At 52.2% G+C, this 10,721-nt stretch overlaps 1 protein-coding gene across 1 annotated transcript; it reads right to left on the reverse strand.

Annotated features, from left to right (window-relative positions):
- Window positions 1-622: 622 nt before the first annotated feature.
- Window positions 623-3,016, reverse strand: MYC (MYC proto-oncogene, bHLH transcription factor; the record flags this gene model as incomplete). The annotated part of the gene is made up of 2 exons (XM_080694622.1): window positions 623-1,185; window positions 2,260-3,016. The coding sequence occupies 2 exons, from the start codon at window positions 3,014-3,016 to the stop codon at window positions 623-625; spliced, it is 1,320 nt and encodes a 439-aa protein (XP_080550748.1).
- Window positions 3,017-10,721: the final 7,705 nt, after the last annotated feature.

Genomic DNA, 10,721 nt, shown 5'->3' on the forward strand with positions numbered 1-10,721 from the left:
AAATTCTATTAATCTATAACTAAAGAAGGTATGAGGGAAGAAGAAAAGGACCAAACACAACTTCAGATTTGGCTCAATGATATATTTGCCAGTTGTTTTATTTTTTCTAAAAACAATAGAAAAAAATCAACTTTAAAAAGGAAAATGTACTTAAATAAAAAAAATTATGGTTGTATAACTGCTATAAACGTTTTATTAAAGTTATTTACATTTGATGTCCATATTTACACAGGAAAGTTGGTAAATTTTAAGACTTTTTTTTCAAAAACAATTCTTAAATACAAATCTGTTAAAAGGAAAAAAATAAAACAAACAAACAAACAAAACAAAACAAAAAAAACAAGATGGTAAGCATAAAAAAAAAGCTCTTTTATGCCCACAGTCCTATTTGAGGCAGTTTACATTATGGCTAAACCTTCCAGTCCCAAGACCTAGCCAAGGTTGTGAGGTTGCACTTTGACCATGCATTTGAAATAAGTTCATCCGTGATGCACTGCTGCAGATCTCTGCAGAAAGGAACCTTTCCCCTTACGTTCCCTTCGTAAGGGGCAAGAATTCATGGGCGACTCAGGTCCGTCCGTCGGTCCCTTCTTCCCTCCCTCCTCCCTGCCCACAGCTGGACTTATGCACAAGAGTTCCGCAGCTGTTCAAGTTTGTGTTTCAACTGCTCTCGCTGCTTCCTCAACAAGTCCTTTTCTGAAATGAGCTTTTGCTCCTCTGCTTGGACAGACAGGATGTAGGTGGTGGCTTTTTTAAGGATAACTACCTTGGGGGCCTTTTCGTTGTTTTCCAACTCTGGGATCTGGTCGCGCAGGGCAAAAAAGCTCCGTTTCAGCTCGTTTCTCCTCTGGCGTTCCAAGACGTTGTGGGTCCTCCTCTTGTCGTTCTCCTCTGTGTCCGAGGACCTGGGGCTGGTACATTTGCGGTTGTTGCTGATCTGTTTCAGGACCCGGCCACTGTCCAACTTGGCCCTCTTGGCAGCTGGAGAGTCCTTCCTGGTGGAGGGGGGCGCTGCGTAGTTGTGCTGGTGCGTGGAGACGTGGCACCTCTTCAGGACCAGCGGGCTGTGAGGAGGTTTGCTGTGGCCTCCAGCGGGGGCTGACCCCGATTCTGACCTCTTGGCAGGGGGCTGCCTCTTCTCCACAGAGACAACATCGATTTCTTCCTCGTCCTCTTGTTCTTCCTCTTTAAGAAAGGAAACAGATGATCACTAGGTTAGCAGCGTTTCCTTAAACCAATCAATGGCGAGATTAAACCAATGTGCATGCCAATATAAAACGTTCATATGTTAGCAAGAACTCTTGATCAGAAATGATCTCCCATAGGAACAGACCTAGGCAATTATCCTTTCTCTTCTCCCCCAGAAAGTCAGTTTCAGAGGGAAGAACTGCAGGGGTTATGGCCCAGGCAAGAAAGTTACAATCCACCAGGATATGGCATAGATGCCAATTCTTACCTAAGACTTAATGAGGCTTTACTTTAGACACACCCAAGGCAAGTGCATTCCCAAGCACCTCCTATTTTTAGGGGACTTTACCAAAACCCCTTCAGGTGTTGTGAATGATAGCTGCAAATCTCTTGCTATGACTTTAGCAACTCCCTATTTTACTGGAAGTGCAATAAGGAAAAAAAAAAAATCTTGTGGCTTTGCCAAAAGTACTGGGGGGTGGGGACAGAAAAAAAAAGAAGTCCAATTTTGGCAAAGATTTGCTTTCCAGCGTTCAGAACCCGCTGGAGCTAAGCCAGGTCCTCAGCCCATCTACACTACAAGTACTTTCACTAGCTCCAAGCAGGGGCAGGAGGAGGTCCTGCGCGGCACATCCTCTCTCCAGCTTTGTAGGTGCTGAGCCTCTTAAATTCCAGCCATTAGGAAGAGAAGGCAATTCACTCACCCTCACAGAGATCAACTCTCTTATCCCCATTCACACCCTCCACCCCCCACCCCAGGGCAATTAAAATGCTTGGGCGGGAAGGGGGAATGGATTGAGTTGCAAGATAAGCCCGGAAGATTTAAAATCCCAAATTAAATTCCTGAGGGGTGAGAGGGAAAGGCGAGGGAGAGGCCGCCGGGGAGGTCCAGGGGAAGGGATAGGAGGGCAGCTTAAGCCCAGGGGTCCAGATGATGCGCCCCCAGGTCCTCCCTTTCTCCTGGCAAATAGAAGGAAAAGAGTGACCAGAGGAATTAGCCGCCAACGAGGCCAGGAAAAAGACCCTCGGCCACCTTCCCCCACCTCGACCGTGCCGCGGGGTCCAGCTTACCAGAGTCGCTACTGGTGGTGGGCGGTGTCTCCTCGTGGAGCGCCAGGGGCTCGGGGCTGGCCCGCGGGGAGGACTCTGAGGAGGACAGCAGGGAGTCCGAGGACGGGGAGAAGGCGGTGGAGTCCGGCGAGGCGCAGGGCTTGGGCGAGCTGCTGTCGTTGAGCGGGTAGGGGAAGACCACGGAGGGGTCGATGCACTCGGACACAGCGGCGCTCAGGTCCTGCAGGTAGAGGCTGGAGGTGGAGCAGGCGCCGTGCCCGCGGGCGGGGCTCGGGCTGGCGCTGTCTTTGCGCGCGGCTTGGTAGGAGGCCAGCTTCTCGGAGACCAGCTTGGCGGCGGCCGAGAAGCCGCTCCACATACAGTCCTGGATAATGATGTTCTTGATGAAGGTCTCGTCGTCCGGGTCGCATATGAAGCTCTGGTTCACCATGTCCCCTCCCAGCAGTTCGGTCACCATCTCCAGCTGGTCAGCCGTGGAGAAGCTGCCGCCGCCGCCGTCGTCGTCTCCCCTGGGGGAGAAGGACGCGACCGCCACGTAGGAGGGCGAGCAAAGCCCGGAGCGGCGGCTCGGGGACAGGGGCGGGGTGGGCAGCAGCTCGAATTTCTTCCAGATATCCTCGCTGGGCGCGGGCGGCTGCAGCTCGCTCTGCTGCTGCTGCTGGTAGAAATTCTCCTCCTCGTCGCAGTAGAAATAGGGCTGCACCGAGTCGTAGTCGAGGTCATAGTTTCTGTTGGCGAAGCTGACGTTGAGGGGCATCGTCGCGGCAGCCTGCTCGAGGGACACACAAAGGGGGGGCAGTCTTGAGTCGAGGGGCTCGTGTAGGTGTAGTCACCGGGCGCAGCGCGCACCACGGTCCCCCAAAGAGGTCGGGTGCCGGGAACACACCCTTGGGCTCCCCTCGGGCGACCCCCTACGATGGCGACCCGCGCTGGGCAGCCTCGCCGGGCCGAGCCCCGGCCGGCCTCATCGGAGCCACGCAGGACTCGAGATCGGTCTTGGCCTCCTTAATAAGGGGCCGCGGGAGGCGGCGGCGGAGACTGCGATCTGCCAAAAGCCAAGGCGCAAAGTTTTGCGCCACCTGAAGGAGAAAGGCGAGAGGCGCCGCGGCCGGAGCCGACCCCTCCCGCGCCGGGCCCCCGTGCGCCGGGGCCGCGCTCCTGCCCGCCCGCGTCGCCGCCCCTCGCCGCCGCCCGCATCCCGCCCCCTGCGCGCCCCCCTTCCTTCCTCCGCCGGCTTTGCATTTCTCTCGCCCGCTGGAGAGGCGCGCTCAGCCTCGGGCTTAAGGACCCCCCCCTCCGGTAAATAAAAGGGGGTGTTAAATAATAACAGGGCACCTCCCTTAGGCACTCAGCCGGGCTACGCAACTGCGCCAGAGACCCCGCAGCGGCCCCGAGCTCCGAGAGGGGCGTCTTCCCCACCCAGCCGAGCGCGGCAGCTGTTCTGAACAGCCTGGAGCCGCTTCCTCCTCGCCCACCCTCCGCATCCCAGGGGCGCGGGGACACCCGTGGGCGGCGGCGGGGGAGCCCAGGCTGGGTGCGCACATTCGCCCAGGTTTTCCCCGAGTCAACGAATCGGACTCATTCCTGCCCCAACCTCCCCTTTCCCTCTGCGCGCCTCACCAACACCATGTCCTAAAACCTCCGGAGATCAGGATTTCAATTTTATTATATATATATATATATATATATATATATATATATATAATTTTTAAAGACAAATGCCAACTTCGTAAAAGGGGCGCGGGGGGGGGCGAACTGGAATCTCCGTGGGGTCCGGTGGGCGGCAGGGAAGCGCCGCAGTGTCTGTCTCCGGCTGTCACAAATGCAGTAAGCCGAAATTTAAATGTCCTTCCCGAGACCGGCAAAAGTCAACGGCTGCGAGCCATCTCGCTCACTCGCAAAATGTAATCTATGCTCGTTCAGGAGCTCTGGATGCCAAGGCTCTGCGACCACCGCGAAGCAGACCCCTGCGCCCCCACCCCCCGCAAATTAAAGCAATAAGGCAGGAATATCCAACAGCCCCGGGGTTAGCCTCAACATACATATTAAAAAAAATCTATATAGTTTCAAAATGAACCCCATTTCCCCTTTACCCCCCCCCGTCTTGACAAGTCACTCTACCCCAACCCAGATCGACCCCCACCCCACCCCGATCTACCTCAACTACTCAGAAAAAAGTGTCAAGAGCACAGAAGACGCCCCGACTCGGGCGCTCGATTCAACGCAGCATTAAAGCCAGAGAGAAAAATAGACCAATAATAGATCCTGGGGCTTACCGGGTTTTCCACTACCCGAAGAAAATCCAGCCTTCAAACGGCAGCGACGAGCGCCGTTCAGAGGAGCGAGTCCTGGGCAGAGGCCCCCCAAAAGGCGAAATAGCCTCCCCGAGTCCGGAGCGCCGCGTCCTCGCTCGGGTGTGTTAAGTTCCAGTGCGAAGTGCTCGCCCGCTGCAAGGGGCAAAGTTTCCGGGGACCGGGCGAGGGCTGCGGGGCCCGGGGGGCGGCCGGCCCGGGGCTGGGTGGGAGCGGCGGCGGAGCCTCCTTTCTCCCCGTCTCCCTGCGCAGGACGCCCGGAGCGCGGCTCGGCTCGCCCGGCTCTTCCTCCCGGTCCGGCGCGCCCGCTCGCTCCCTCTGCCTCTCGCTGAAATTACTACAGCGAGTCAGATAAAGCCCACAAAAAAACGGCTTTTATAGTGCTACGCGATCGCTCCTCCTCGATTCTTTTTCCCGCCAAGTCTCGGAGAAGCCCAGCCCTTCTGCAGGCAGGAGGGGAGCCGGGCCGCGGGCAGGGCGCGGCGGCCGCGGGAGGCGCAGCTCAGGGGTCCGCGGCCGCGCAGACCCTCTTATTATAAAGCGACGGTGGGCGGGGATTCGCCAGAGTCTTTTTTTTTTTTTTTTTTTTCCCTTTCTCCTCCTCCTCTGCTTTGGGAACCCGGGAGGGGCGCTTCTGCCGAGGGAGGGAAGGGGGAGGAGACTCGGCCCCGCAGCCCGGCACTCCAGCGATCGGATGTAAACAGTCACGGCGCAGCATAAATTAACTGCGCGCGCCGACCATTTTCTTTTGCTCGCGCTCAAAGCCTTTCCCTTTCTCTGCCGCTCCTCGGGCGCGGCGCTCTGACAAAGTGCACCCGTGTCCTGCGTGCCCCATCACCGCAGATGCGGCAGCTGTCCCGGGCGCCGCGAGTACTCGGCGTCCCCACGGCGGCGCCGCGCACGTCCCGGGCGGCCGGGCGCCTCCCCCAGGCGGACCCGAGAGCCGCCTCTTGTAAAGGAGCCCCGAGTCCTCGGCAGGGAAGAAGGGGTACTGAGGGGCGCGCGCTGCGAATCTGCAGGGTTAGTTAGGGATACAGGACCGAGGAGGTGCAGGGAGAAAAACGATACCCGGAATTATTAGAATAATTCGGCCACGCTTCGCCACGTATACTTGGAGCTCGCGTTATAAATAGGCAGCGATTACATTTCGTGATGTGTCTCTGTGTGTGTGTAATTCATTATGCATTATGTGTGTACAGCGAGCTGGATTCGCCACCTTCCACCCAGAATAAATCCCCCGATTTGCTGCCAAAGCCGCAGATACCGCTCGGCCCCGCCCGCGCGGACTCGCCCCGGCGGGTGCGGGAGGCGGCGGCCCCCGCGGGACGCGCTGAGCCCGAGGTCTTGCTGCGGGTGCCCGAGCCCGACGAGCGCCGGAGCGCGGCTGTGGGCACACGCCTGGGGTTGGAGGGGCGACCCCCTCCTGTCAGTTCCTCGCCAGTCTGCACCCCGATCCCACCCCCGCGCCTCTCACAAGGAGTTCCCAATTCCGCAGCCGGTTTTCAGAGAAGACATTCCCTCCGGCACCCGGTGGCGCGGGTTTGCGGCACACCGGGGCTCCCACGTTTGGGTAAAATCGAGGGCGCTGGACGGGAAAATATGGGAAGGTCGGGGGGACCCCAACCGTCCGACTGGACTTCCCAGAACGGGGGAGGGGAAGAGTTTGTGGACCCGGGCGTTGAAGACAGACGAGACCCTGGTAAAGAAAACCGTTAACTCTTACCTTCCCGGGCACACTGGGCATTTAATTCATTTCTGTGTCTTTTACACTTTATTAATGGAATCGTAACTATGCAAAAAAATATATAGATCTGATCAAAGAAGAAAGGAGTATTATTTCCGTGCCATTTTTTTGGGAGGGGGGAGTCGAGCTAATTTAAAATTGCCTGTATTTTTGGCATTAATTTTCTAGTTCACGGACTAAAAATTTCCCCCCTGAAATATGATATTGAAAGCGCATCATATATAATTCACACGCATGCATACACATTTTACGTACACGTCGACCCAGTTTATTGCCCAACCGGAGTCACGATTCGTTCGCTCCCTGAATGAATCTATATTTAATATCGTATGCATATTCCCTTGAGCTTGGCTGTTTTGCATTCTTCCCTGGCATCAAAAACAAAGGCAATCGTCTCATCCCTGGTCCCACACACAAAGGCGTTTTAAGTACACTTTTTCCAGTCTTACCCCCGAAAAAGAAAAAAATAAAATAAGAGACAGGGGGCAAGTGTATAGCGCGCAGCCGTTCAAAATATCACCCACCGAGCATACAGCTCACTCAGCATTCGATTGTTAAACGAGCAGTAACTTTTCCCAAATCAAGCTCACCGCACGATTCAGCTTTAAGGGTTGCAAATTAGTCCAGCCTCTTGGTCTTTGGCGCAAAGGAGCCGAGAGACCAATCCCAAGGCCGGATTTTGCTGCAAAGCGTCTTTCTCCCGCCCCCCTCCCCGGGCTACACCCGCGTCCGGGTGTGCGAAAGTAAAGTAAGTGTGCCCTCTACTGGCCTCAGGGACCGCGACGCCCGGAAGCCAACCAGGGCGGAGGTCGGGTGGGGGCAGGGCGTGCTGGGCGCCGGGCTTCCAGGCGGAGGAGGATGCGCGCCTCCTGGCAACGCGTTTCCAGTTACCTCTTTATGATTCTTTCAAGCCCGCAGCAGAAGAGACAAGGGAAGAAGCATTACGGGAGGAAAAAGTGGTTCAGAGGTGGCTACTGGACCGCATAAAAGGTTGTGAAAATTAACCCATCACTATTTACAGACAGTAGCCATCACCAGAGAGCCCGGGCTATTTATGGGAAACGTGAAATCACTCACAGGCACACACAGGAAAAGATTTTCCAACAAAACCCCAAAAGCAGTAAAACAAGCGTTAGCTCCCACGTCTTAGAAGCTGGTCGTCTTTTAACCAAGTTGGGAAAAGCAAGGCACTGAGTTTTATCCCGCAAAGGGAGGCAGAGCGGGCTTCGCTTATTATTAATTTAAAGAATCGTCTGGTGAACAGGAGCTAGATGTTTTGATTGTGAGGAGGGACATTTAAGATTCCACTACACAAAAATATAAAAAGTGTAAAGGGCTATTTTATATAACTTTCAATTTTAAACCCAAACGACTGCAAATGAAAGTGGAAAAACTGCAGGGAATTTACCTCCTCCATAGTGGAAGTGTGTGAATGCTTCAAGTAGGTTTTTGGGGGAGGGGAGAGAGGGAAGAGTTCTGATTTTGTTGCCTGGGTTGGCTAGCATCTCCTGCCTCAGCCTCTGGGAATGCTGGGATTACAAGCCAGTGTTATCACCTGTTTCCTTCCTTCCTTCCTTCCTTCCTTCCTTCCTTCCTTCCTTCCTTCCTTCCTTCCTTCCTTCCGTGGGATTGAACCTAGGGGCTCTTCTTCCTCTCAGCTACACTCTCAGCTCTTTTATTTTTATTTCCAAACAAGGGCTTGATAAATTACTGGGCTGGCCTTGAACCTGGGATATTCCATCCCAGCCTCCCAAGTACTGGGATTACAGGCCTGTACCACCACACCTGCTCACGTTCTCCCTTTTTTTTTTTTTTCTTTTTTCTTTTGAAACTGGGGATGGAGCCCAGGGGCATTCTACCTCCCAGTTACACCTCTAGTCCTCTTTTTTATTCTCTCAGTAAATTGTGGAGGGCCTTACTAAGTAGCTGAGGCTGTCTGGGAACTGCAATCCTCCCGTCTCAGCCTCCCAAATGCTGGGATTACAAGCGTGCACCACCACGATCAGCTTTTAACTGCATCAGAAATACTGACAGTGCCAGGTGTGGTGGCACTCTTTATAATCCCGGTACTTGGTAGGCTGAGACAGGAGGATCACAGGTTGCAGGTCAGCCTCAGCAACTTAGTGACACTTTGTATTCAAATAAGAAATAAAATCGGGCTGGGGATAGAGTTTGGGGATAGAATTCTCCTGAGCTCAATCCCCAGTACTTAAAAAAAAAAAATTGTGCACAGTCTCTGCTCACCTGCTGAAGCCCTGGGGAAATTTGGTAGTGGGGGGGTCCTTTCTGGAAGAGACTTTTTAGGGTGATTTCTCAAGAATCTGGCATTTTTGGTCTCTCTGTGCTAGAGATCAAGGGGGTGCCCCCCATCAAAATAACACCCAAGCAACAGCGGCAGCAGCTGGAGGAGGTGTAGTGTGACCTCAGAGTTTAGTGTTCGAAAGTTACTAAAGATGGCAGATACTTCATGTTTTAAGGTCTGCCTTCCAAATTACAGCTGCCTAAAACGTGGGTGTGTGAACCCAGCCAGAAGTAGGGGCTGTGGGTGGGGGACTCACCCTCCCTCTCCCCTGGCTGCTGACATCACCTGGGGTGTTACTTTCAAGTAACGGGCTTGGAGTTTTGTGCCTGCAAATAAGGTAGGGGCCATCCCCTCGTACCCACCAGGAAACTGAAAGTCAGGCCTCAGCGAGGTTAAGGAACTTAAGTGTTTTCCTTTAAAAGAATTTGAAGCCACATTTGACCTTAGAATAGACATTTGCCGGGTTTGAGAAATGGCTAAGGAGATTCCAACTAATAATATCATTAGTGATGACCCAGTGGTTCAGCAGCGTTGTAAAATAAATTATAAAACAGAAAGAGGTAGGTGGTATTGGGTTCATTTTTCCTTTTTTAACAGGATTTTTAAAAGAAAACTTTGATCTTTCTAAGTTTTCCTTTTGAAAACAACGGAAGGTGTCTTTCTGGTTTGTTGCTTTAGGAACATTGCAGCTTGATGGATTGTTTGTCTTTTTTCTCTCTCTCTCATTCTCTCATTTACTTACTACTTATTTTTGAAATGAGGTCTAGGTTGCTGAGGCTAACCTCGAACCTGTGATTCTCCAGTCTCAGCTTCCAAAGTACTGGGATTACAGGTGTGCACCACCATGTCTGGCTGTGTGTGTGTGTGTGTGTGTGTGTGTGTGTGTGTGTGTATCTGGGGATTGAACCCAGGGGCATTCTACCTCTGACCTACATCCCCAACCTTATTTTATTCTTATTTTGAAACAGGGTCTTGTCAAATTGCTGAGGCTGGCCTTAGACATGCAATCTTCCTGTCTTAGCCTCCCAAGTACTGGGAATATAGGCATGTTCCTCTATGTCTGGCTGGGTCTTTCTCTTTCTGGGGGACTGCTGCTGGGAGCAGATAGGACTTCTAAGAAGAGACAGTTCTTCGGGAGAGTCTCCACAAAGATGGGATTCCAGGTGGACGATTCCATAAGGTTGCTTCCCAAATACGGCTCTGCTGGAGGGGACATTTTTTCCTACAAGATAATACAACTAAGAATCATTACTTCTCAGAAGCATTTATTTTCATAAGAACACTCATGGTACTGTTATACTTGAGGGAAATGGATGGAACTGGAGGACATTATGCTAAGTGAGATTAGTCAGTCACAAAAAATAAGAAATCAGATGCTTTCCCTAATATGTGAGAGTTAGGGAGAATTGGGTCATAGGAGGAACTCTAGATGAAAAAGAAAATCCTATAGAGGAGCAAACAAGACAACCTAAAGGAGGAGAAAGGAGGGGGGAAGAGGAAAATCTCTAAAACACACAATGTACTTAAACATATCTAAGTCAACCACTAAGCCGAGCAAGGGAGGGATGGGGAGGGAACGGGGTGGGAATTGGGTAGGGGTTAGATCAGTGATGTGTGCATGTCTCTACACACAAGTTTTTTACCCCAATATGATGTATGAATATAATGCACCAATAAAAATGAAAAAAAAGAAAGTACATAAATAATAATAATAATTATTATTAGTGTTAGGGATTGATCCCAGGATCTGGCACATGCTCTACTACTAAGCTCCACTCCTAGCCAGAAAGAATGAGTGATTTGAGCAAACTTTCTCCTTTGTTTCCTTAGACATAAAAGGGGAGATTCAGAATGTGTGACCTGTGTAAAATCACACTCATTTTCCTCTAAATTTGATTCTCTCTTCTTCCACCCCTCAAAAAGTGGCCTATAAAGTTGATCTTTTTTTTTTTTTTTTTGGCGGGTCTGGGGATGGAACTCAGAGGCATTCATCCTCTGAGCTACGCCCCCTGCCCTATTTTTAAAAATTCTTTATTTTGAACCAGGGTCTCACTGAGTTGCCGAGAGCCTCACTAAGTAGCTGAGGCTGTCCGCGAACCGGGAT

The sequence above is a fragment of the Muscardinus avellanarius genome, assembly GCF_963383645.1.
Source record: "Muscardinus avellanarius genome assembly, chromosome: 4".
NCBI lineage: Eukaryota > Metazoa > Chordata > Mammalia > Rodentia > Gliridae > Muscardinus > Muscardinus avellanarius.